Source organism: Labrus mixtus, chromosome 17 (genome assembly GCF_963584025.1).
Source record: "Labrus mixtus chromosome 17, fLabMix1.1, whole genome shotgun sequence".
NCBI classification, from domain to species: domain Eukaryota; kingdom Metazoa; phylum Chordata; class Actinopteri; order Labriformes; family Labridae; genus Labrus; species Labrus mixtus.
The window spans coordinates 13,854,586-13,880,172 of record NC_083628.1 but is presented as its reverse complement, the minus strand read 5'-3'; the positions used below and the strand labels follow the sequence as shown (position 1 = coordinate 13,880,172).

The following is a 25,587-nucleotide window of genomic DNA, read 5'->3' as shown; positions in this document are numbered from 1 at the left end:
GTCTGATGTGTTCTTGGGCAAGACACTTAACCCCAAGTTGCTCCCGCTGCTTCGTCAGAAGCGTATGAATGTATATTAATGGGATTATGTACTTCTGATGGACACTTTACATAGCAGCCTCTGCCATCAGTGAGTGAATGGGTGAGAATGGGTAGGTGTGACCTGCGGTGTAAAAGCTCTTTGAGTAGTCAGACTGCCTACTGTTTGTATTTGAAAAGTGCCATGAAGCTGCTACATCAGCAAAAGTCCATTAAATATATTTAAACATTTAAGAGCGACGCTAATCATATGAAAAGAAAACAGAGAAACAGAGAAATGTGGTGTTTTATTGATGATCGGTGGTCATACAAGTGCCTTGACAAAGGACTTTTATGTTGACATGAACAATTCACCAGATTTGGAGGCTCAAAATGTCTACGAGGAGGCCTCCATAGCGTCTCCACTTTTTGTGCAACCCTAATGTCTAAACCAAATCTCCATCTTGAGTTATGAAGTGATGTGACCGCATCTCAATCAGTTTGCCTGCAGGAGCTCTGCTTCTGCAAAGGAGGAAAGAAGAAAACATTAATGCCTTGATATGTGTGGGTTGGAATTTTTATTATTTTTATTTTTTAGATGTACCGATAAATACAATTGTCAAGGGAGTTGTTAAGAAAATTCTTTGAAAGGTGCCTGATGCAGTGGCTTTGCCATTGGCTGGGTCATGAATGCATGTTTGTGTAATTTGTTGACATCTCCTCTATAATCTCACCATCAGCAGCATTCACCACCCCGCAGTACTCCTCACACTCGGCCTTACTGTAGAACTTGTTGCCGTTGGCCTGACAAAAGTCCTGCTTGTAAGGAAGACACAGACCTATAGAGGAGTCAAAGACCCAGATTGGTGGCTGGCCTGTGCAGGCATGGGGCGCCAAGGGCAGACGGCACACAGCTGGGGAGAACACAGAGGACAACAGAGGACTTTGCATGTTAACTCAAAACTTTTCCTTATCTTTTCACAGCAAAGCCACAGCTTCATCTGTCTGTTAGAAAACCCCAAAACAAAGCACACCTGTCATAATTCTCTTCACAGAGCCTCATTTAATACAGCAGCTAGGGTACCAGTATGTACGAGTGAAGTCGCTGAGGGATCACATCCCTTTAGTTGCAGCAACTTTTACTGGCTCAACAATTAAGTTTCTAAAACTAGTGATGGGCAGATGAAGCCTCATGAAGCTTTGTGGCTTCAAACGCTGCAAACACAGTGACATCTGCTGGCTTGTTAGAGTAATAGCAGCCCTCTTAAAATTCTTTGAAGCTCTACTTCACATAGTGATGTTAAACACTGAGGCATCACGTTGTCATCTGCTCTCTCTGTGGTATTTCTTCTCTTTCCTGTAGAGGTTTGAGCACAGACTTCAGGAGCAGCATGTACAAGATATTTAGAGTATTCTACATATCCACCTCAAAGACCTTGAATTGTTTACCATAAGACTTGAACCATTACACATTTAATGGTTATGTTCTCTCTCTCTCTCTCTCTCTCTCTCTCTCTCTCTCTCTCTCTCGTGCTGTAGAGGTTTGTGTGCTAGCTCCAGCAACAGGTTTATGCAGGGCGTTTGTACAACGTTACTACTACAACTCCACCTCAATGAACTGTAAAATCTTCATCTATGGAGGTTGTCAGGGCAACCAGAACAACTTTGTGACTGAGAGAGACTGCCTGCAGAGTTGTCACACTGAAGGTGAGGCGTACAAAAAATCCAAAATGTTTCACACATCTTTTCACTGTATAGTTGTAATGTTTTGACTATACTTTTATTACACTACTGTTGTAAAGTATCTGTTGTGTGACTTTAAACAAAACCCCTTTTACTCATTGACAGAAGAAGAAGAGGTAGAAGAAGAAGGGACCCCGACACCATTGTGTTTAACAGAGTGTGATGAAGAAACAGTGCTGAATATCTGAACTTTAAGGAATGCTATTTGTATCTAATGAATTTCCACCTTCTCCTTACTAATACTACTTGACACCAGGACCACCAAAAAGTAATGTTGTGATTTTTGTGCCAGCACTTGCAAATTATACATAAATTTATAAAAACAGATCACAAATTAAACAACTCATGAACATCTTTATTTTCTTCTCATATATTATTAGAAGATTTATGTGGTGCCCTGGGCCCTGTAGCTCAAAAGTAATCTGACCAAAAAAAAAAAACGTGATTGGGTTGTTCAAAGTTTTTGAGGTAGTTGGGTGAAACTTTGATCCAAAAATCTGGATGAACCTGTTCTCAGCAGACAGGAGTATTTAAGCTGGATAACAGGAACCAAAATGAAATAAATTTTGTCATTTATTTCAAAAATTATTTTTTTATAATGGTTTTGATAAGTTAGACATTATTTTAATTGCAATAGATGAGCTACACTTCATGGGACTTTTGTCCCCATATGACACATTTAAGCAAATACAATAACTGTTAGCATAAAAAATAAAAAAAGTAACTAAAAGCAACTGTCAGCATCTGTCTTTTTGGGTTGATTTTAGCGCCCCCTGTGGACGAAGCATGTAGTTTGTAATCCCACTTAGAGCACTGGTTTTATAGATCTAATAATAGTAATGATAATTCTTTATTTGTAGAGCACTTTGACAGGGACACATAGTGCTTTACAGAAGCAATTAAAAAAAGACGATCACAATTACAGATACATAAACAGCAAAAATCCAGTCATACATTTAAACCAAAAGACAAATGAAAGTAAAAACAATCCAATGTAACTCTGATAAAATGATCTGTTAGCTAAAAAAGGCAAGTCTGAAAAAATGTGTTTTAATGCTGGCTTTAAAAGCGAAAACATAGTCAGTTGAGGGGAAGCCTGTTTCAGAGCAGAGGTGCCATAACTGAAAAAGCCTGATCACCTTTTGACCTCAACCTTGACTCAGGTACGGTGAGCAGGCCTCAAGGAAGCCGATCTCACAGGTCTGCTTGGGCAGTAGGGAATTAAAAGATCATTTGAATATTAGGGTTCAAGTCCATGTAGGGCTTTGTAAGCTGTCGGTAACATTTTAAAATAAATTCTAAAAGAGATTGGCAACCAGTGCAGTGAAGCTAAAACAGTTGTGATGTGAGAAGTGCGCTTTGTTGTTTATGATCTTTAAAAGTCTGTATCTGGATCACTTTAATACTATGCACCTGCTCTTTGAAAAACTGTGACAAATGTTAAGACAGAACTTTTCCTACGTTTATATGTAATTTTAGCCTATCTAGAAAAAAACAATCTGATGAAGGGCAGAGGTCAAAGACAGAGTTAAGTCTTAACATACATGTACACATTAACATACATGCTGTGTATAAAGGAGTTCAGTAAATTATTATGTGATCTATTCTGTATTATTGAGAAGTCAAATCTTTTGTATGTACCTGTAGTGGTCCATAGTCCCTCAAGAAACAGTCAATATTAACAGTAGGTTGTTACCATAAAAAACCCTTTCTTGTATAGCTCATAAAACTAGAATTTGTCCTCAATACATTTTTGATGTTCTGAGAGGTTTGAAATCAAAGTGATTTCCTCAAATTTAAAGTGTAACAGAGAGTCGTACACTTCTGGACCTGTTTCTGGAGCTTCTTAACAGACACCAACAATGATAAATATCGGAAGTAGAAAATAAAATGTATTATGACTTGGCTCCTGCACATGTCACATGTAGTGTTTTGGGTAAACTTATTGTTTGATCGACATAAGAATCATAATTTCTTATCGTTCATTCCGAACACAGTTTTAAAGTTTCAAAAATGAAAACCTGTTTCACCAACTAACACCCTCGGGGACAAATCACTTTTTTCTGATTTCAGGTCAAAGCACAATGTTCCACTTTGCTTTGGTCTTTCTCAGTAAAAATGAGAAATTATCATCATCCATAGCGTATCACCTCTGGGTAACCCCAGGGCTCAATTCTTGGACCCCTTTTCTTTTCACTCTTGATGCTTCCACTTTCATTTGTTGCAGCATTTAATAAATACATTTAATAATAATATGTACACCTGTTATTGTCTGAAGAATATAAATGCCTTAAAAAATAGAATATAGTAAAAACACACAAAAAAATGATTTACTAGTAGGCGTTATTATGTACATGTTGATGATCTATTATGTCTAATATAACCTTGTCCGGAGTACGTAGGTGGGCAGCAAAGGTTAAATGAACATTCGGTGAGAGTGAATGACCTATGACTCAGTGTATGTGTTGTGGTGCCCCCTCACATATTTACTACAGCCAAGTAAATCAGAAAAAGAGCAAAGTGCTAAATTTTGATGAAGCAGGTAAACATGGAACTTGAGAGATATGCAACACAACAAAAAGTAGATATAATATGATGGTGCGAAAGAATAAAGGAGGTCATTATGTTGTCTTGTACTTACTATGTCTTGGACATTTGTATTTTAATTATTTGGAAAATACACAACACAGAAAGTCTTCACCGTTAACCGCTGCTACTCATCCATTCTGCAAATATATGAGACGCATGTTAGATGTTTGCTGGCTTTTGCTCATTCTTACGACAAAACAAATACTCAGATTTTTTTCATTTCTAAAGTCCAATGTTCCTTAAATGGTCAGACACAATCAGAACAAGGTTACATTTTCTAACTTGTTCCGTTGTTTTGGCTGTGGTGGTTAGAACATACTATGTGGGCAGCTCGGTAAACACAAGACAAAGGTAGATAACCTGACTGAGCTGAGATGAGGAGTAGCCTATATAAGAAACGATGAGGTACTGAGTGATAACCATATTCCTATTATTTCTTCTTCAGAGAGCTGCACAAATCGACTGATAGGATGACAAAAGCAATGGTTCTGATTTCGGTGCTGCTCCTGGGTTGGACCTGGAGCCTCCAGGGGGTCCATACGCAGGAGGATGATAGCATGGACCAGGTGAGTTTCTAAACTAAAGGATCTTCTCTCCGTCTTTATTTGCCTTTTTAGTTCTTTATATAACCAATGTTAGTGCCTTTCCAGGCTGTATCAAATTTCAAATTTGTATGAAAAGTAATAGGAATATAATGATCTTCCTTATATATATATATATATATATATATATATATATATATATATAGGCCATATTTAATTCTACAGATACAATCAAGTTTCTATTCTTACTTTTTGGAATTTGATCTACCTGTTATGCTGGAATAATAACATTAAAGAATTTGTAATGTGGACAATGAAATAGGCAAAGTGTTAACATTTATAACAATTTCAAATGAATTTGACAAAACCATTTGAAATACGAGTTTCTAAGTGTCATTGTACGTCTGACTGAGTCTGTCTCTGGCCCTGACACAGAAGGTGAATGGTGCTGATGCTCCTGTTGTTGATGCTCCTGCTGTTGATGCTCCTGCTGCTGATGCTCCTGCTGTTGATGCTCCTGTTGTTGATGCTCCTGCTGTTGATGCTCCTGTTGTTGATGCTCCTGTTGTTGATGCTCCTGCTGTTGATGCTCCTGTTGTTGATGCTCCTGTTGTTGATGCTCCTGTTGTTGATGCTCCTGCTGTTGATGCTCCTGCTGTTGATGCAACTGACTTTAACAAAACGGGTAAGTGATAAATATTCACCATGTGATTAACTTCATGCCATAGTAAGTTTATACTAAGTTGTGCAGTGATGTTAAACACTGAGGCATTATGTTGTCATCTGCTCTCTCTGTGGTATTTCTTCTCTTTCCTATAGAGGTCTGTCAGCAGGTACCACAGAGTTCAGGACCAGCATGTCTGGGAAATTTCGAGCGTTATTTCTACAACTCCACCTCAATGAACTGTGAAATGTTCATCTATGGAGGCTGTGACGGCAACCAGAACAACTTTGAAAATGTGGCAGAGTGTATGCAGAGATGTCACACTGAAGGTGAGGAGTGAAATCCCAGCCACAACTTAATTACTCCTCAGTTCACATAAACAAGTTTTCACTGTCCTAATCATTTTTATTACAACCCTTTGACAGAAGAAGAGACAACAACAACATCAAAACCATCATTTGTGAGTATTGCTGATCTCCTGTCTGGAAGCACACCAACAGGTGAATCTGAGTGAGATGAGGAGCGACACTGCCAGAACAACCCCCACCACTACCCCCTCCCCACCGGATCGTGGGTTGGCGGCCTGCCAGAACAACCCCCCACACCCCCTCCCCTCCCCACCGGATTGCTGATGGACGGTCTACCTCCCCCCACCCCCTTGCTCTCTATCCTTCTTCCTGCATCTTATCCCATCTCTCCCCCTATCCCTTTCCAAGCCCGGCGCAGTCTAGGCCTGTGAAGACTGTTTCGTCATGAGCCGGGGATCCGGCCGAAGATTTCTGCCTTTTAATAAAGCAGTTTTTTCTTACCACTGTAACTTTTGCTGCTTTGCTAAAGTGCTCATGATGGATAGGCCGGATCTTTGTAATATAGCAATGAGTAAGGTCTTTTACCTGCTTTTTGTAACATAACAATGAGTAAGGTCTTTTTACCTGCTCTTTTGTAATGTTAACAGACAAAGAGTAAGGTATTTTACCTGCTTCTTGTAAAGTGTCTCGAGATAACACTTGTTATGAGTTGACGCTATACAAATAAAAGTTGATTGATTGATTGATTGATTGATTGATTGATAATCTACACCTTTAAAGAAATACATTTAGAGGCATTACAAATGGAAAACAATAAATACATTATTGATTTTTGTTTAAGCACTTAAAGAACATGATATGACAAAGATGACCAATAAATCAACTCTTTACTTGACTTTGAATATTGTTGTTCATTGTTGGATGATCAGAAAGAGATGTGGGGACTTAGCATTTATTAAACCTTGACCAAAAACAGTGGCGTACTTAATCCATATAAAAAGATAACATTTCTTCACTTAGTTGTATTCGTTTAGAGGGATTGATGTGGTAACATATGAATCGAATAATGAGTCTACAAAAAACAATGATTTCTGATCATTTGTTTCAGCGGTGTTACGGGTGGACTGATTCACCAGTGAACTTCAGTCAATGAATCAATCCATTTTTATCAACATAGCACCAAATCATAACAAATGTGATCTTAGGGACACTTAACCGAAGGAGCTTCCCAACACAAGTCCACCTTGAGCAAGCAACAAACAACTACAACATGTGTCTCAGTTTGTAGAGGCGGGGTTTGATCCCCAGCTCCTGCAGCCACATTCAGTCTGATGTGTTCTTGGGCAAGACACTTAACCCCAAGTTGCTCCCGCTGCTTCGTCAGAAGCGTATGAATGTATATTAATGGGATTATGTACTTCTGATGGACACTTTACATAGCAGCCTCTGCCATCAGTGAGTGAATGGGTGAGAATGGGTAGGTGTGACCTGCGGTGTAAAAGCTCTTTGAGTAGTCAGACTGCCTACTGTTTGTATTTGAAAAGTGCCATGAAGCTGCTACATCAGCAAAAGTCCATTAAATATATTTAAACATTTAAGAGCGACGCTAATCATATGAAAAGAAAACAGAGAAACAGAGAAATGTGGTGTTTTATTGATGATCGGTGGTCATACAAGTGCCTTGACAAAGGACTTTTATGTTGACATGAACAATTCACCAGATTTGGAGGCTCAAAATGTCTACGAGGAGGCCTCCATAGCGTCTCCACTTTTTGTGCAACCCTAATGTCTAAACCAAATCTCCATCTTGAGTTATGAAGTGATGTGACCGCATCTCAATCAGTTTACCTGCAGGAGCTCTGCTTCTGCAAAGGAGGAAAGAAGAAAACATTAATGCATTTATTTTTTAGATGTACCGATAAATACAATTGTCAAGGGAGTTGTTAAGAAAATTATTTGAAAGGTGCCTGATGCAGTGGCTTTGCCATTGGCTGGGTCATGAATGCATGTTTGTGTAATTTGTTGACATCTCCTCTATAATCTCACCATCAGCAGCATTCACCACCCCGCAGTACTCCTCACACTCGGCCTTACTGTAGAACTTGTTGCCGTTGGCCTGACAAAAGTCCTGCTTGTAAGGAAGACACAGACCTATAGAGGAGTCAAAGACCCAGATTGGTGGCTGGCCTGTGCAGGCATGGGGCGCCAAGGGCAGACGGCACACAGCTGGGGAGAACACAGAGGACAACAGAGGACTTTGCATGTTAACTCAAAACTTTTCCTTATCTTTTCACAGCAAAGCCACAGCTTCATCTGTCTGTTAGAAAACCCCAAAACAAAGCACACCTGTCATAATTCTCTTCACAGAGCCTCATTTAATACAGCAGCTAGGGTACCAGTATGTACGAGTGAAGTCGCTGAGGGATCACATCCCTTTAGTTGCAGCAACTTTTACTGGCTCAACAATTAAGTTTCTAAAACTAGTGATGGGCAGATGAAGCCTCATGAAGCTTTGTGGCTTCAAACGCTGCAAACACAGTGACATCTGCTGGCTTGTTAGAGTAATAGCAGCCCTCTTAAAATTCTTTGAAGCTCTACTTCACTTATATTCACAGTTTTTATTAATAATTGTGTGAAATAAAAATCCAAGAACCCTGTCTGTATCCTTTCGTTTGGATATACTCGTGAAAAATGTTCACTTTAGTGCGATTTGTTGCAATTGAAAAAACATTCTTGTGTTGATATTATTTCACACTTTTGAAGTAAAGCATTACAGTACACTCTCTGTGTAGTTGTATGAGAACATTTTTGGGGGTCATGACTTTGGCATGATGATTGATATTTGTTTGACAGTTCTTAGTCCAACGTGATGCAGTACAGTCTATGTTAATGACTTTTATTAAATAAGCTGAATCATTATAGTACATTCTTGCTATCAGGTGGAGATGTAATTAATGAGTCTTTCTTATGTTCATCGCCTTTCTTATCTAAAAAATACAACGATCACACAGTTCATTTGTAAAAAAAAATTCAAACAGTCAGGATGAATGAAGAGCTTTTCAAAGCATCGGTGACATTCATAACTTTAGCCAACTGTTCATGTGACGTTTCATCTTCGATACAAGCTCCGACACATTGTATTTTAAATTGGATGGTTTAAATACAGTACAAGTTCTGGAGCTTCCGCATCATCCGCCCAACTCCACTACATCTGACAGATTTGAGCAACATGCACAACATGATGATGCAGCAGACACATTTAAGTCATCTGATAAGTATGTGTGGTATTTTTTGGAATGTCACTCCTTACCCTCAGTGCGGCATCTCTGCAGGCAGTCTCTCTCAGTCACAAAGTTGTTCTGGTTGCCCAGACAGCCTCCATACTTGAAGAGTTCACAGCTCATCGAGGTGGAGTTGTAGTAGTAACGTTGGTGCAGCCCGAAACATGGCCCTGTTTCTGGTTTTGCATTACAGGCCTCTATGGGAGGAGACAGGGAAGAGATATAGAACCAGAGAGATTAGATACACAGTGGTTGCCACATTAGAATCAGGATCTTATATCCTTCATTAAAAATGTGAATCTGTTATACAAGTGCACCAGAGTATATCCTATTACCAGAGAGTGATCACTTACCAGTTGAGTTGAAGAGAGGCGAATCATCACCAGAACTCTCCAGCTCGTCAGTTTCCACAGTAAGCTCCATGTTTCTCTTCCTCCGCTGCATCACATCCAAAGACAGACTCAGTTAGAGATGCAAAGCCACATGACCATAAAACACCATAAAATATATTCTTCTGAAATACACAATTCTTGATCTAAATTCACCTTAGGACAATAACACAATTTAAACTACTACATGTTGTAACTAAATTCTTGCACTGTTACATTTTGTATCCTTATTTTGTTTTAATTATTCTGTTTATACATTCTTCAAGCTCATTTAAAATTGTTTCTGTGCCATTAAGAAGTTCAGTGGTGGTTCTAGACCAATTTTACTGAGGGGGCCAAACTGGGGCCAGTTGTTTTGTCAGAGGGGAACATTAACCCCAGGTGAAAAATAGACAAAGATGATCACTTTAAAAAAATAAAAATATTATGCCAAATAATAGTGCGCATCATTAAATAGCATGATTAATATTTGTTTCAGTAACAGTATTTAAGACTAGATTGTGATTCAGTTTTTTTAGTCTAATACTGTGTATGTGTTATGAGGGGGGCTCGTCCTTTTGGAGGGTTGGCCACAGGGGGGACCAAGCTCAGTGTTACAGGGACACTGGCCCCTGTGGGCCCCTGCTTAGAACCGCCCATGAAGAAGTTCATATTATGACATCACGAGGTGCTCATTTTTATTTCCTTCAATTTTGACAGTCTGCTAAATAGCATTATCATTATTTTACATTATATCAGGAGTTCCTATATAAATGTACAGCTAGCTGCTGCTGCTGCTAAATATTAGTCCTACTGTATAAAAGGATTTATATTTTCTTTTAGAAACAACACATTACATACAGAATACAACACTACACCTGCTGTAAGGGGTGCAAAGGTGATTTCTTAAAGCATACTAAAAAAATATTTTTTTTGTTCTTGTTTTGTTCACATGTATCAATGTATTTTATTTGCTAAAGTGTTTTTGAATACAAATATGAATACACAGGATCAGATAATTGAGGCGTGAGTGATACATGTATTGTGAGTACCTGAGTCTGAGTCTGAGTCTGAGCTGACAGCTCCTCCACCTCTCCGGGAACACAGTCACCTGCAAAGACATTAGATAAAACAATATGTTATAGACACCCTGTCCCTTTATAACTACATGATTTAAGATTTTCCTTGTCCAGTGTTTTTATTGGCTTTATGTTTTCTGTTTCTATGGTATATTTTTGGACAACAAAGATCGGAGCTGTTCATCTTTCTCCACCTTCATCTATCATTCAAAATACCTCAGAATGTATGCCTGATAGTGGGCTAAAGCAGCTATGTCTTATGTTTGGTATATTGTCCAAATATTTGATCATTTTGTAGGCTAGTTTTAAGGTTTATTTGAGGCATCTCCTAGTGCAGTGATACTCAACCCGAGGCTCTCGGGCCACATGTGGCTCATTTTGGGACTAGTTGTGGCTCTTTTAGGTCCTACTTGGAGAAATAAATCTAAAGTAATTATTTAAAAAAGGGAAATATTGTCAGCAGAAATTATTATTTGAAAGTCATGTCACTGTGTTTCCCACACATATTTTAGGAAAGAAATAGGTTTTTTGATTGTGGCTCTTGCAGAAATATTTTCTGGGAAATGTGGCTCTCAAGTCTAACAAGGCTGAGTACCACTGTCCCAGTGCATCATGGGGTTACATTTTTTTTCACATGTTGGATATTATTGGAATTGTGAAGGAGTAGACTAAAAGATGGCATTAATCATGAATATAATGTTCAATTGTGTCACATTTAAAGAAGACTTACACACAGTCAGAAAAAGATGTACAGACATCGTGCTGAGGACTGAAAGACCCTCCATGTGTGTGTGAACTAGCGGTGTCATGAATAAATGAACATATCTTAATCCCTGATGTGATTGGTGCTGTTCAGCCATTGAGTAAAAATCCTACAAATGTTAAACAAGTAAATGTGATAACACATAGGCTACTAACTAATTTGAACTGGAGTAAATAATGTGTGCATTTGTATATTATATGTTTAATTGTATTTCAAACCTGTATTGTTATGTGTTTTTATAACAATAAATGCTGTATATTCAACTACACTGAAGTGTGGAGGCCCAATCAGGGACGAGAGTTAAAAATGAGAAAAAAGCTTTATACTCTCATGTGCAACCCATTTGTTGATGTATTAGAACTTTATTCAAATGCATCATCCCTCCCAAATAAAATAAACTCTGCTTCAGACTGCGACTGTGTTGTACCTTTGTCCTGCCTAATGGTGATAGTGTCATCACTCATCCCCTGCTGTCTGACCAGTGCTTTGAAGTCTTCCAGCAAAGTGGCTCTCACAGACATGGTTCGACCTGAAGAGGAAAATGACTCTGATTTAAACAATTCTTTATTATCAATTCATGTCATATAACAATTTTCTATCTGCTATAATCCAATAGAAATAAAGACATCTAATACTTGATATGTAAAATAGGCCTAATGGATACAAAAAAATAAAGAGGTCACAAAGTGTTTCTTATTTAGAGTGTCCACTTACTGTAAAGTTTAAGTGAGGTGCTCTTATTCCCTGATGTTTTCTGTTTGCTCATGATCACTATGGCATACTCGTTGTAGTTGGTGTGAACCACGTAGGCATCCACGTCTGAAGCCCACTCTGTTGAAAGGACAGGAAGAAGGTCAAAACTGCAAAAAACGTCTAGGGTTACATGAACTGAACAGATGAAGAGAGAAGCTGTATCAGCTGTATGTAGAGAGCGAGACAGAGAGACGGACTTGTGATGTGGTAGAAGAATCGTCCTGGGGTGGAGGTCAGCTCGTAGTCCCCAGTCATCTCCTTGCAGGTTCCATGTCTGCATAAACACACACACAAAATTACTCAGTAGTGGAACAAAGCATGTGTGATGTGATGCCTGTGCATATTTAAATATATAATTTATAATTAGAAATATAATTGAACAGATTTTCGATTTGAGTTAGAATATTCCCTGTACTACCTACAGTAATCAGCAGTCTGCATGGTCTATGTTTGGAGAAGCTGAACAGAGAAGTAAGCTATGTCCCGTTGAGTAGGTATTAGACTTTATATACAGTATGTACCTTAAACCATCCCACTTCAAAAACTATTCCTTTAAGGCAGCAGGCATCTGAATACATCTGACAGTCACCTAGTTGTTCAATATACATCTATTGATGTACTTAAACACATCATCAGTGATGGAACCTGGGGTCACTGGGTGTTTCGGGTCGTTCAACATCATACACCCTTACTCAGGCGACCCAGCCGGGATTGATCAAGTCCCGGCTTGTGTCTAAGTAGCATGTACCCACGGATCACCTCTCTTGATCCACAGCCATCTAGAGGCCTTCTCAGCTGCCTCTGTGGTGCTTTTGATGGCCTTTCTCTGGCGTGCACCTGTGATGCCAAGCAGGCTGTATGCTTTGCAGAGAGACCGCGCACACCGCGCACACACCGGGCACCCCCCCCCCCCTATTTTAAACTGCTGGGTAGCCTAATCTATACATTTGAACCATTCTGTGTATTTTGTGGGTTGTTGCATTAACTCAATCACAGTCAAGATTTGCTAATTTGCCTGCACCATGAATATATAATATGATAATAAATGTGTACTGTTTTTTTTCTTGAATGCCATAAATATGTTTAAATCGGTTTATTTATTTTACGTATTTTAAGTGTCTCCAACGTGACAGGATAAGCAATGGTTCTTGTCAGGGATGAACATTTTATATAACTGTGTTTGTACACACTTATTTGTTTTGGCCTAAAATGGCATTATCTTATATGGAGCATTCATTTGTAAATAATTAAGTGTTTGGACATGTATTGGACAAGTATTTGGCAGCTGTGGCTCAGTTGGTAGAGTCATCGCCTTTCAACCGAAAGGTCAAGGGCTCGATCCCCAGCTGAGCAACATGTCTGATGTGTCCTTGGGCAAGACACTTAACACCGCATTTCTCCCGCTGTGGTGGCGGAGTACTTACTCTCTGATGGATAGCTTTGGATTAAAGTGTCTGCTAAGTGAATTGTAACAACATTAAAATCATGTATTTCGCTATGTTTTTCGTAATATGTGTAGTTGTTTGTCAATGTGCGTTGCTTCCTCTTCTTACAAACCTGAGTACAGTTCGAGTTGTCTTGATTTTGCCTTCAGTGGTGCCTGCCTCCAGTACCAGTTTACCAATGGCTGCATCTCCTCGATGATGTCGCATATAGGGACATGAGCTTGCCGAAGCAACGTCATGCCATGTTCCTAAAAACTGTTAGAAAAACACAACATGATATATTTACATTCAACATAAACATATCTGTAACCAAAGTAGCATTGGTTGGTTTGGTTTTGACATAATGTTCATCTTGTGTTTTAGCACTATAGTTTTTTTTAAACCCTCATGTGTTTTTTAACAAAAATCTCATCCTGCTTTCTTTAAACAGTTAAATGTACCACTCTTCGATGTTCTGCACCTATACTCCAAGGCAGCAGTTTTACACATTAGAAAAAACAATATGGAAATAATTCATTTTCAGGCTGATGGTCTGTTGCTTTTGTAGCTCAAAAAGATGCATTAATATTAGTTACAGTATGTTTCATAACCAGCTAAAAACTCCTCACAGAAGCTTTAAATATTGGACATCAAACCCTCTAAAGAGGGTTTGGGCTTTTATGGCTTTATCAGATAGGACAGCAGATAGCGAGCAGGAAACAACATGTTGGAAAGCCACAGGTTGGACTTGAATCGGGTTAACTTAGGACAACAGCCTATGTACAAGGGACGCACAAAGAAACTGATAAGCCTGGCATCCCACAAGATATCACTTTATGCAGATGATGTTATACTCATGTAGGCTATGTGTACTCTGCAATTAAACTTGAATTTTTCTGGGGCGGTGATAGCCTAGTGGTTACATTGCATGCCCCATGTACGGGGGCTATAGTCCTCATAGCAGCATCCATGGGTTCGAATCTGACCTTGGCCCCTTTGCTGCCTGTCCTCCCAACATTTCCTGTCTCTCTTCAGCTGTCCTATCCAATTAAGGCAAAAAGGCCCCAAAAATAATTTGATTTTTTTTCTGATGCATATTGTACACAAGATGTATATTTCCAGTTTGTGCTGCCTTTTGGATGATTATTTTATCCACAAAACACAAGGTAAAAATGGGTGGAAAAAGAAAAAACTTTGGAAGTACGGGAGTACATTTACAACAAATGAGAAACAGAATTATAGTACATAAAGAGGGAAAATAACATGCAAGACTTCATAAATAAGTCACTCACCTGGGTCAGATCAAAGTTCTCCTGAGTGGTGAAAAGAGGTTCTGGGAGTACAGGGAGTCCTTGAAGGGTCCATGTCCACCCCAAGACCAGGAGGGGAACCAAAATCACCGCTTGCTGCATCCTGTCTGTCCAATCGTCTGTGAGAGAATTCAAGTCTGAGACACTGAAAACAAGAAGCGCTTCACCTTCTTTGCTAATTTTTCTTACTCCCCTACTGGACGGGACATTGACCTATGTTTTGTGTGCAGTAGCCCCCGCACTCACTCACACAGCCAAGCAAAAAACAAATAAGTTAAAGAGCAAAGTTCTTCTCTCTCTCCATTTGAGCTCTGACTAGCCTCGGCAGCTGACCAATTAAACATTGGACTTTTTGCAACATCATCAAATCAATAAGAGCCATCACCTGTCAAGACTTCATGTGTTTTTTTTGTGTAGGGCTCCTAGGTGAGGACAGTAGTAGTGTTTGGAGAAGTGGCTCTTTAAGGGTAGTATTAGGTTGGTGCAAACCTAGCTCTACCAAAAATGGACCAAAAGATTTTGAACAATGTCACTTAAATTCTGCTGCTTGACTGGGAAATGAATACAAATTAAACATCAGCCATAGAAAAGGTCCAGATTTTGCAATCATTACTGGTCCACAGACGTCTGGTGACTATTAGTATTTTTGATTAAACTACGCATTATCCCTTAAATCGCACATACAGTACTGTCCACACATTGTCCACTTGTAAGTAGTCTGTGAGTCATCTATGATTCAGTAGTTTCTGTTGTAACTAGTTTTATTAGTTACAAATAATAGTTATGTGACCAACATAAGATTAACACTATTTTGTGAAAGGACAGTCCTGGGCAACCTACCCTGGAAGTGTAATGTATTTTTTTTCTTAGTACTCTAATGAAAATCTATAATCAAACTATACTTAAAGGCATGGTCATTTAAAAAAAACAAGCATGATTTTGATAGCATTCCTTCAGTGTTCTGTCTACACCAACCCTCTCCCCTCTGTGCTCCCTCAAAAGCCACGTCCCTCACGTACAGGCCTCAACTCATCGCTTGCATTGTGTAGAAACTACGTCTCTCTCAAAAAACGGGACTATTTTACTACTCACAGGACTATTTTACGACAAACTCACAGTATAAACTCCGCCATTTGAGTGTGGGCTAGTGCACGCAATGGGTAGAGAACGAGCTGAGAGACAGGGACGCATGATTGGTTCATCAGATTGGTGCCTCGTGGCAGACATTGACAAGTTTTTACAGGCTTACAACTGCTACAGATGACGTATTTTCTTTGTTTCTTTTTTCAGAGCACATGAATTACTAATTTCTGTCAGGACCTAAAGAAAATTTCAACCAAAATCTTAAAAAAGTGTTTCTGGAGAAAATGAGCAACCCTGCCTTTAAGCTTTGACTTTCAATCAAGAGTTTAATTACAATAATCTTTACATGAGGCAACAGGATTACCGCTTGAACCCCAAACTCTCTGTTGCTGTGTTAAGTAAACTCATAATAACACTCTCTGGATCATCCTCCATCATTGGTTTAGCATATTGGCAAGTTGCCCACTTGACTTGCCCCCATCTGTCACTCATATAGTCCTACAATTGATTCAATTTGACCATGAACAAAAAAACTAATGTTTTCAGGCGATGCACTGATGCAGTCTTACTTGGCTAATACCTGCACTTTAATTAGCCTATACTGTTACATTTTCTGTTTTTAGGAAGTGTTACTCTTAATGCTACTCATTTCTGTGGAAGGATAATGATATTACAGTTAAGTTACTGCCCCAGACTGTCCTAGAATCACAGACTCTCGTTTAGTGAGCTAATCCATTAACACAATTACACAGACACTGAGCCCAGAACACCAGACAGCTCCTCTTATCACTAATCTCTTGTTGTTGGCCTTGTGTTATGTAGAGAGCAAATCTTTTGGTTGAACAAACTGATCCGAATCACGCTTCAGAAATGATCAATTCTTCACAGTTCAGTGTAACTCTCAGTTGCAAAGTAATACACAGGGACTCAGTCATTGTGTCACAGGTGGAACAGCGATGTGGCTGGCTGAACCTGAGACTGACTCAGTTTTGTTTATTGTAAGGGAGTCGTTCATGTTCAGAGATTCGTTCACTTCACGCACAACAGTGAGCGTGAGCCCTGACAGAGAAATCCTCTCACTATTGAAAAAACCTTTTCTAAAACTTAATGCCAAAAAAAATACGTTTACTCTCTACATTTAAAAACAATGTTGCTGTTTAAAGAAGCCTTCCTGGCAAGAACAACGTATAGCCTTTATTTTTAATTTATTTAAAGACAAAATCTCCTTCCCGATTTAAAGTGTAGAAATATTTACATATTTCAATGTTTGGTTTAGAAACAAGTTTTCAACGACATTAACTCAAAGAAACAAAAACATAATCTAGGAAAACATAAAACAAATGCACAATCGTTATTTCTAAGAGACAGTTTTGCAGATAAATCATAGCCTGTGTTTAATGAAGACAGACAGTTTTTTTTTTTTGTTTTTTTTTACATTGGCCCGATTTTACTATCATGTAAAAAGCACAACAACATTTTCTTTTCGCTAATAGTTTTGAAAATTAGTCCTATCTTTAGAAATCTTAAGTGCCCACTATCTCACCTGCTTCTTAATGTCCGTCTCTTCTCGGTTCTCACTGGAAATGAACTGAACGTTAAGCTGTGTGTAAATTTACGCTAAATGAGACTAAGCAGGTGAAACTCCGGTCACGGACTGAACGACTCCCTGAACAAATCTTTTGAACTAATCTATTTATTTGACTACGAATCCCAATTATTCAACTCTTAGGCCCTACTTGAAAAAACAACAACCTTACCGTTGTAGCCACAAGTCACTGATGTTTATTCATTAAAAAGCATCTTCAATTCTGCATTTCAAGTAGAACCTACCCACATCATTTGAGGTTAAGATAATAATCGTCAAAAGATAACAAAGACATTTCCTTAAAACTATTTAAATTAGGTGAAATATGAGGGAAGCTAAATTGATTTTTCATTAAAGCGATACAGCACTAATTGGTAAATGCTGTAGGTCATTGTGAATCGTGTTTAGCTCTACTTTTTTTATTTCTATCTTTTTTTCATCTTCAGTTTATTTTATGTTGACAAATAAAAGGTTCTGTATGGACAACCTCCTCCGGCTGGACAAAGATACATCTCGAGGCGAATCGCTAAACCAAGAAAACATTCAGATTAATAACACAAAGTGCTTTTGGAATGAGATAAATAAGCTGGGGCCCAAACATCATGAGAAAATATGGAAATATGGCAAGGACAGGAATTATCCTCAGACAGGTGAAAGGTGCTTTTGAGTGGGAAAAGGGATTCTCTAGTATTTTCTCAGGAAATTATGCAAGTTTTGATGAAAATGTTATTAGATGTGATGTGCACATGAGAGATTTACAGAATCAGCACTATAGTAATGAATTATAAAGGGAATTGAGTAGGGAGCAAGCAAATGACATGGCCATAAGATTGAAAGCTTATGGTAATGAAGAAGTATATAACGAGGTGCTGAAATCCCCTAAATTATTTGATGTTTTCTATGTGTTATTTAAACATTGTTTTGACCAGTGTTTTACTTTCCATCTGGATTAAAGGAGCAATATGTAATTCTGACACCTAGCATTCAAAACGGGTACTGCAGTCCAACTTCAAAACATTGGAGAGAGCCATCTCCGGCCCCCGCCCCCTCCTCCCTAGTGGATGCAGGTTGCCAATTCCCGGACACTGAAGCTTCAGTGTTTAGCCAGCTCTCGGTCTTGAAACCTTTCTGCATTATGACCTCTCTCCATTTTTCAAGAGCATCTCCAATATGTATCCTAGTTTGACCTCGTTTCTGTTAGTGGAGCTTATTAAAAAGATAGTTTCTGTATGTTCCCTTAAAGCTCCAACACAAACATAAACACAGAATCAATTTAATAGAGAGTGAAGAACCTGAATACCAATTATTTTGACGAAAAAAGTCAAGTCAAGCATGAACAAATACCTAAATGAAACAGTGACTTACAGGCCTATGTATACAGAATTGCCATGCAAAGTCAATGTTGACAACACAGTGTTGCATTAATTAACCCACAAGAAGATGTTTCTCACAATGCATTTATAGAATGATGACACAATGTGTTTTGGGTGTGATGTTCCTCCTCTTCAGTATTCAACTGGATCTCTCCCCCTGAAATATGAAATAAACATTTATTCATGTGTTCAAATGAAATACAGCACATGTTGTATGTTTTCTTTTGACGTTTGCATTCACAGAATAGCATGATTTTATGCCTGTCTAAGCAAATGAAAAAAACGACAAAGATTCCCTGATGGAGGCACGGACCAGGACCTACAGTGTCACAGGCCTTGACTGACTATTGCATTCTTTAACCTGATTTAACCTTTCACTGGGTACTGAAAAACTCTGAATGAATTATAAAAAATATGAATTAAATATATGAATATGAATCTCTGAACAAATCAGAGCTGGGGTTTCAATGCAAACGTTGATTCAGCACGTCACAGTGTGAGGCAAATACCTGAGATTGAGCTGGGATGGGTTTGGTCACCTGTTCACCTGGAACACACTCACCTGGGAAGACAGTAAGATGAAATGACAAAGACATTTGTGTCCCTGTGTTTAGGAAGCCAAAGGATGTCATTCAAGTATCATACAGTTTTCATACTTTAATAAATGCAGGCTCACACAATAATGGATTGATTGTGTTGAACCTTTGCTTTTCCTCAATATGTTTGTGTCTGTGCTTGCACCTTCGCTCTGATTTATGATGATATTGTCGTCACTCATTCCATGATGTCTGACCAGCGTTTTGAAGTTTTCCATCACAGCGGAACCCATGTTCATAGTTCGACCTGAAGACAAAATACCAATGAAAACCAAAAACACGTAAACAAATAAACTGATGAACTCAGGAATTTGTCACTCACTGTAAAGCTTAGCTTTGGTGGTTTGAATCCCCGATGGTTTCTCTGTGCTAAGCTGAAGCATCATTGCAAAACCATCATAGTTTGTATGAACCACAAAAGAATCCACATCTGCCCCAAATCCTGCAGGTAAAGAAGAGTTTAAATGAATTTGAAATGATCCAGCTCTATTTTTTTTTTCATTCATAAAAATGTGTTGATGTCATATTAAAGATTAAAAAACATACGTGCAAAATGATGGAAGAATCTTCCAGGAGTGTCGGTCACACTATAATGTGTAGTTGTCTGCTTACATGAACCATTCCTACACACACATGCAAACACAACACAAGTTACACTCTATCATTTTTGACCTGCAAGTCTACAAGAATGCAAGCAAGTCTGACCGCAAATGAGTGGATGTCATGGTGAAGTTGCCTACTGTGGCAATTTGTTGCAGCTCCATTGCAACTATGGCAGGGTTTCCCCTCTTGTGCTGCATATAGTGAGGACAGGTAGAAACAACTGCTACCTCATACCACCTCCCCATGAACTGCAAGGACAACGACATGTTAACTGTTGAGTATTTTCATGTTGATCTCAGAAACTGTAATACAATCTAAAATTCATTTAGAGTATGTCAGAACAATATACTGACTGATAAAAGGCCAATTAAGAAATAAAAGTGGATAATTTAGTGGCAAAATAATAGTTATATAGGAAGAATAAATGAAGTTGTCACATGAATAATAAAGGTAGCCTGGGGGGAAAGGAAAAACAAACCAGTTGTCATAAAAAGCTGTTTTTGATAGACTCACCCTGCCAACATCGAAGCGCTCCTGTGTGGTGACAAGAGGTTCTGAGTGCACAGGGATGGCTTTCAGGGTCCAGGCCGACCCCAGGACCAGCAGAGACACCAGACTCACCACACTCTGCATCCTGTCAGCCACTGAGGCCAAACTCGCATAGACTACATCCACCCTCCCACAACACCACACAAACATACCACTAAAAGAGCAAAGGTCTACATTTGTCTTTGTCAGTTTTTCTGTGTCACTTGGTGTGTGTGTGTGTGTGTGTGTGTGTGTGTGTGTGTGTGTGTGTGTGTGTGTGTGTGTTTGTGTGTGTGTGTGTGTGTGTGTGTGTGGCTGCACTAAATGTGTCCATGTGATTGTGTGTTGTTTTGCAATGAATCACTGGACTTTAGAATCTGAGGTTAAAACAAACAACCAATCGATACATGTAAGAATTTAACAGCTGATAAATAGTAGGGAAAGGGCTGAATGGCTGTCTGCATTAGTCAACATGATTGATGTGATTTTACTCATTTACTTTTTACTCTTACTTAACCGCATTTCTAACAGAATCTAGATCATCACATGCTCTTTACACAAGTCAGCTTTAGCATTAGCAAGCTGAACGGGCTATGAGGTCTAGTCTGGTTCACAGCAGAAACATAGGTGTGTAGAATCTGCTCCCTGGTGGTCATAGATATGTACTACAACACTAACATTGTACATTACATGGCACAAAATTAAGATCATGAAAACAAACGTGAATATGCATTCTGTATTGACCCCGTGTGGAGGTACGTTTGGATTATTCCCAAAGTAACAACCTATAACATTTGAGGAGTTTAATACAAATACTGTATATCGTTTTTAATAGAAGTTATTTATCAGATACCACAGTAAAACAATCTTTATTGTTTTGGTCATTCAGGAAGAAAAGCAATGTAATAATGTAAAAGCCAACAGAAAAGAGGATTATGAATGCATTGTACATAGGAAATATTCTCTGATGGTGATCTTTTTTAGCCACATTTGTTGTTTGAGAGTTTCTTTGTAGAATTTCATTGTAAACGCTGGAAAAAGTGGACAGGAAAATACAGAGCAGGAACCACCTCATCTCAGGTACACAGGAGGACCTACAAGGTGTAGCAAAAACAAGTTTTCATAAAGATTTGTGTGTGTTGGTGGTGAGTAGGGGGTTTAAAAATCCTCAAATAATGTATTTTTCCCCATCATTTTAAAATGAAGAAACAACAAAGACTCACAGTTCATCCAGAGCCTGAAAGTGGACAATTTTCTGTAAGAAAAAAAAAATGTCTTAGTATCTTTACACGTGTGTATATGGCAGTGGCAGGAACACATATCTAAACATATGACGTGTACTGTAGATGTATTTGCAGATATATTCATGTGTTGCTGCCTCCTTACCTGCAGGAGGCGGAGTCAGAATAGATGCTGGAGGGAAACCCCGGGACAAGGCGAAGGCTTTAAACCTTTGAATGATATTATGTCTGACAGTACTAGAGCGACCTGCGGACACACAGACAGACAGAACAGAGATTGAAAGCAGTCACTCGTCAGCTAAGTCGTAACATGAAACTTCATTTTGAAGTGTGTGTGGTTCTTACCGTAGAGCGCAACCTGTGTGTACTCTCTGTTAAAGACTTTGTGTTTGAGGACCAGAGCGTAGTCGGTGTAGTTTGTGTCCACTACTGTGATGTCCTTCACCATGTTGTGGCCTGACAGACAACAAACGTACAGCTATTCACTTACTTAACCAGAGACAGGGAGAATGAGTGAATAGAAATGCATGTGAGTGACAGTGATTCTGTATAATTCAATGTGTTAATTTACAGATCGTACAAGGTGGATGCCTTCACTTAACACAGCAAAATGTGTAAGGCAAAAATGAAGACAATTTTAAACATGAGGGACTTCATGTAGAAGATGAAATTTGATGTGGTATTACAGTGTCAGCTATTATAACAGCCAAACATGAACTGACCGAAAAAATACATCCCAATAAAATATCTCCCCTGTTTAGTTTATTCTCTGATTTATTTATACATATATTTATCATTTCTCCTGCTGTAGTTTTGCTTATGTGTCATTTCTTTTTTATCTCCTTGTTTTTGAGCTCATTACTCAAATGTTTGAATATAAACCTCTGTTAATATGAACTGTACATTTGGTACATGGAAATCATCTTAAAAAGAATAGAGTATAATAAAGAAAACCAAATCAGATCCAGTACTATGTATAGGACTTGTAAATAAAATCCTAACATGAGGCAAAGAGTTGTTAACTTTTTCTCTTATAAATTAAATTTTTTATTGAAAAAGTGCTTACAGCTTTTTCATTTTACTTAATGAATGAATTTAATATTGAAAATGCCCCCCTATCCAATGAGGCTATCATTGGTTCAGGTTTAGTCCCATGTCCCACACACCCTCCAATCACATAATCACATAATCATATCAGTCATGGCTCATTAGATGTTAGCGAGACTCACGTGTGCTGAAGTATGAGAACTGTCCAGGTGTGTTGGTCTTCTCATACTGGTACACCTGCCTCAGACATCCCACAGGCCTGAAGCACACAGAGGAAACACAGTCCGTCTCTACCTCTCTTTGGCTCTCACTTCACACTCTGCATGATAACTAATGTAGTACTCACGTGGCGTCCCACATTGTCAGGTTGACGTTGCCGTTGGGCAGAGGTGTGATCAGGCCCATGGAGGCCTTCACTTTATCTCTGAGGGGAATAAATTTGGGAGAGTCATAGGCCAGGCCAACCCGGTACCACCTCCCTGCAAACTGTACAATCACAAGAAATTAGGTTTATGGACCTCTTTTGACGACTAAACACACTTTATGCAGGTCACTGATGAAATAAAACGTTTCACAAGTTGGGGACACATTGGTCACATTTTTAAGGAGAAAGCTGGCAATATTGTATATTTGTTCTCATAGTCAACACATCCCAGGAAATATCTAAACCAGCTATATCTTTTTCTCATTCCAATGCCTAATGGTTCCTACTGAAAACATAAAGCTTCATATGAGTTTACCTTACAGAGAAGAGGCTTATTTATGTCCTAAAACAGATGGAAGTGTACGTTTTAGCTAAGTTAACTTAAACAGGAATAAATAACATTTGGAGACTATTTTCAGCTGCAGATTGTGTGCTGGTGTGCATTTCAGGAAACACTGAGGGTTTTGTTGGATTGACTTGAAATATACAGTGCCCATGTTGATTTTAATGAAGAAACATGTGACCCTGTGTTGAAGTGTAGCTCATTTATGTGTGTTTATTTATTTTACACTTGGACCAAAATAGAGCTGTAAGACAAAAAGGAACAGGGTCATATACTCACTTTTTAAAACTTTTCAAGAGATTTGTCATCAAATCACTTTTTAAAAATATTTGTTATCTCTTAGTGTAACATGTGCTCATATGGCTGTTTTTATGTGAATACAAGTATTTTCGTAGTCTATACTTTTTTTAGTGTCTTATTTTTAGTCCATATTGTAACACTGTTTCTAACCACAGCACTTCCTCATATATTTACAAAGATCCTTTAAGACACTGACATCATGGAGGGGGAAGGAAAGGTTATATTCTGTTGGAACATGCTGACCTCATAATAATAGTGTACATATATTTTGTCTTAAAAAAGCTATTAGTGTTTTGTATTCTGCTGCTTTATATTGTAATCTGTGGATAAAGATAGAGAGAAAACAGAGGAAATCATAGACTTCGTTTTGTTGTTGTCTATTTTTCCACATAAAGCTGTGCCAGATGAGCAACAAATTGATTTATGATAAACCTGAAACAATCCTGATCTGATCAATTTGATTGGCCCTCAAATCTGCAACAACAAAGGAATGAGGAGCTTCCTTTTGAGAGAGTTCTGACATGTCGTATTTACCCTGGGACGTGTCACAGTGACCCATGTCCGGGAGAACAAGGATCCACTTATTTATTAATCATAACAGTTTGTATTAAGGCGAGACATTCAATGCGCATTTTTTTTGCTTTGGGTCATGTACGCAGCAGACACTGTTCTCAAACGTTGGCTAAACACACAAAAATATAGAACCACGCACACAGTCTTACTCATATAGTGACACACTCACATGGAAATACACCGACATCTACAAACACACACACACACACACACACACACACACACACACACACACACACACACACACACACACACACACACACACACACACACACACACACACACACACACACACACACACACACACACACACACACACACACACACACACACACACACAACACAGAGTTCCCTAAAAAATTGAGTCACTTAATAGCCAATATTGATTTAACTGCCGAAAGTCACTATGATTTAAATTCATTCATGCGTAAACACAAACATAAAACTCAAAGTGTGTGTGTGTCTGTCTGTTACCCGCTGCAGGCTGAAATCTCTCTGTGGCTTCACATCAGCGTGCACCATCACCCCGCACATCACCATGACAACAGCAACCACAGAGGTCCTCATGTCTGCGTGCAGAAAAAGGAAAAGCTGGTTGGACCTGAAAAGGTGTAGCGAGGGTATCTGACACAAGCCTGAAGTGAACCAAAGGCAGCTCACACACACAGGTACAGAGTGGCAAAGCCTGTGGCAATGTTTGCTCTGCGAGCTGATCCACCCACCTGGTCGTCAGCCAATCATCTTCAGGGAGCAAGGAACAGTGGGCAAGTGTTTGAAGATGTGTTTCCAAAACAAGCCCCGACTGGACTTAAACTTCCCATATGCGGGAATAAATGGTGCCTGTGGTTTCTGAGCATCAGCTGAAGCTCATGTGGAGAACACACAAGCATGGTTTCACAAGACTTCGTCACACATTTAAAGAAACACCAAGGCAACGCTTAAAGGGGTTACGCCTAATCCTGTTGTTCATGTTCTCCATACTATATCTATGTACAAATACAATTAAAAGGTTCTACATGAAGAAGTTATCTCAAAAGTTCAAAAGCAACA

The 25,587-nt window shown here is 38.8% G+C and overlaps 5 protein-coding genes across 6 annotated transcripts; 1 reads left to right on the top strand and 4 right to left on the bottom strand.

The window, feature by feature from the left end:
• Nucleotides 1–379: 379 nt before the first annotated feature.
• On the bottom strand, nt 380–983 carry LOC132992650 (protein AMBP-like). The gene is made up of 2 exons (XM_061062096.1): nt 752–983; nt 380–539 (listed from the first exon to the last, which is right to left on the bottom strand). Exons 1-2 carry the CDS (start codon nt 966–968, stop codon nt 514–516), a joined length of 243 nt encoding a protein of 80 aa, XP_060918079.1. The 5' UTR covers nt 969–983; the 3' UTR covers nt 380–513.
• Nucleotides 984–4,747: 3,764 nt separating this feature from the next.
• LOC132992649 (outer membrane protein H.8-like) lies at nt 4,748–5,599 on the top strand. The gene is made up of 2 exons (XM_061062095.1): nt 4,748–4,915; nt 5,327–5,599. Exons 1-2 carry the CDS (start codon nt 4,820–4,822, stop codon nt 5,582–5,584), a joined length of 354 nt encoding a protein of 117 aa, XP_060918078.1. The 5' UTR covers nt 4,748–4,819; the 3' UTR covers nt 5,585–5,599.
• A 1,896-nt stretch (nt 5,600–7,495) lies between these two features.
• On the bottom strand, nt 7,496–15,068 carry LOC132992177 (protein AMBP-like). Its single transcript, XM_061061352.1, has 10 exons — nt 14,824–15,068; nt 13,665–13,807; nt 12,305–12,381; nt 12,069–12,185; nt 11,782–11,883; nt 10,550–10,623; nt 9,498–9,582; nt 9,174–9,341; nt 7,910–8,089; nt 7,496–7,728 (listed from the first exon to the last, which is right to left on the bottom strand). The coding sequence occupies exons 1-10, from the start codon at nt 14,941–14,943 to the stop codon at nt 7,703–7,705; spliced, it is 1,092 nt and encodes a 363-aa protein (XP_060917335.1). The 5' UTR covers nt 14,944–15,068; the 3' UTR covers nt 7,496–7,702.
• A 2,609-nt stretch (nt 15,069–17,677) lies between these two features.
• LOC132992175 (protein AMBP-like) lies at nt 17,678–21,328 on the bottom strand. 2 transcript variants are annotated; one of them, XM_061061349.1, is made up of 7 exons: nt 20,595–21,328; nt 20,184–20,329; nt 20,025–20,101; nt 19,801–19,920; nt 19,624–19,725; nt 19,392–19,444; nt 17,678–19,039 (listed from the first exon to the last, which is right to left on the bottom strand). In XM_061061349.1, exons 1-7 carry the CDS (start codon nt 20,778–20,780, stop codon nt 19,022–19,024), a joined length of 702 nt encoding a protein of 233 aa, XP_060917332.1. In that variant the 5' UTR covers nt 20,781–21,328; the 3' UTR covers nt 17,678–19,021. The 2 variants fall into 2 exon arrangements, with proteins under 2 accessions (XP_060917332.1, XP_060917331.1); XM_061061348.1 differs by lacking the exon at nt 19,392–19,444.
• Nucleotides 21,329–21,462: 134 nt separating this feature from the next.
• On the bottom strand, nt 21,463–25,216 carry ptgdsa (prostaglandin D2 synthase a). The gene is made up of 7 exons (XM_061061351.1): nt 25,012–25,216; nt 23,244–23,383; nt 23,080–23,156; nt 22,196–22,306; nt 21,996–22,097; nt 21,833–21,864; nt 21,463–21,703 (listed from the first exon to the last, which is right to left on the bottom strand). The coding sequence occupies exons 1-6, from the start codon at nt 25,102–25,104 to the stop codon at nt 21,836–21,838; spliced, it is 552 nt and encodes a 183-aa protein (XP_060917334.1). The 5' UTR covers nt 25,105–25,216; the 3' UTR covers nt 21,463–21,703; nt 21,833–21,835.
• Nucleotides 25,217–25,587: the final 371 nt, after the last annotated feature.

Coding starts and splice junctions, on each gene's coding strand:
- LOC132992177 (XM_061061352.1), bottom strand. CDS start 14,943: ATGCAGCAAGCGGTGATTTTGGTTCCCCTCCTGGTCTTGGGGTGGACA. Junction 12,186..12,304: donor ATTCTTCTACCACATCACAA/GTCCGTCTCTCT, acceptor TCCTTTCAACAG/AGTGGGCTTCAGACGTGGAT. Junction 9,342..9,497: donor GCCTCTCTTCAACTCAACTG/GTAAGTGATCAC, acceptor CTCCTCCCATAG/AGGCCTGTAATGCAAAACCA.
- ptgdsa (XM_061061351.1), bottom strand. CDS start 25,104: ATGAGGACCTCTGTGGTTGCTGTTGTCATGGTGATGTGCGGGGTGATG. Junction 23,157..23,243: donor CTGACAATGTGGGACGCCAC/GTGAGTACTACA, acceptor TGTGTGCTTCAG/GCCTGTGGGATGTCTGAGGC. Junction 22,098..22,195: donor CACACAGGTTGCGCTCTACG/GTAAGAACCACA, acceptor GTGTGTCCGCAG/GTCGCTCTAGTACTGTCAGA.
- LOC132992650 (XM_061062096.1), bottom strand. CDS start 968: ATGCAAAGTCCTCTGTTGTCCTCTGTGTTCTCCCCAGCTGTGTGCCGT. Junction 540..751: donor GGTGGTGAATGCTGCTGATG/GTGAGATTATAG, acceptor CCTCCTTTGCAG/AAGCAGAGCTCCTGCAGGCA.
- LOC132992175 (XM_061061348.1), bottom strand. CDS start 20,780: ATGTTTGTGTGGTGTTGTGGGAGGGTGGATGTAGTCTATGCGAGTTTG. Junction 20,330..20,594: donor AGCGCTTCGATGTTGGCAGG/GTGAGTCTATCA, acceptor TTGTCCTTGCAG/TTCATGGGGAGGTGGTATGA. Junction 20,102..20,183: donor ATGACATCCACTCATTTGCG/GTCAGACTTGCT, acceptor ATGTGTGTGTAG/GAATGGTTCATGTAAGCAGA.
- LOC132992649 (XM_061062095.1), top strand. CDS start 4,820: ATGACAAAAGCAATGGTTCTGATTTCGGTGCTGCTCCTGGGTTGGACC. Junction 4,916..5,326: donor AGGATGATAGCATGGACCAG/GTGAGTTTCTAA, acceptor GCCCTGACACAG/AAGGTGAATGGTGCTGATGC.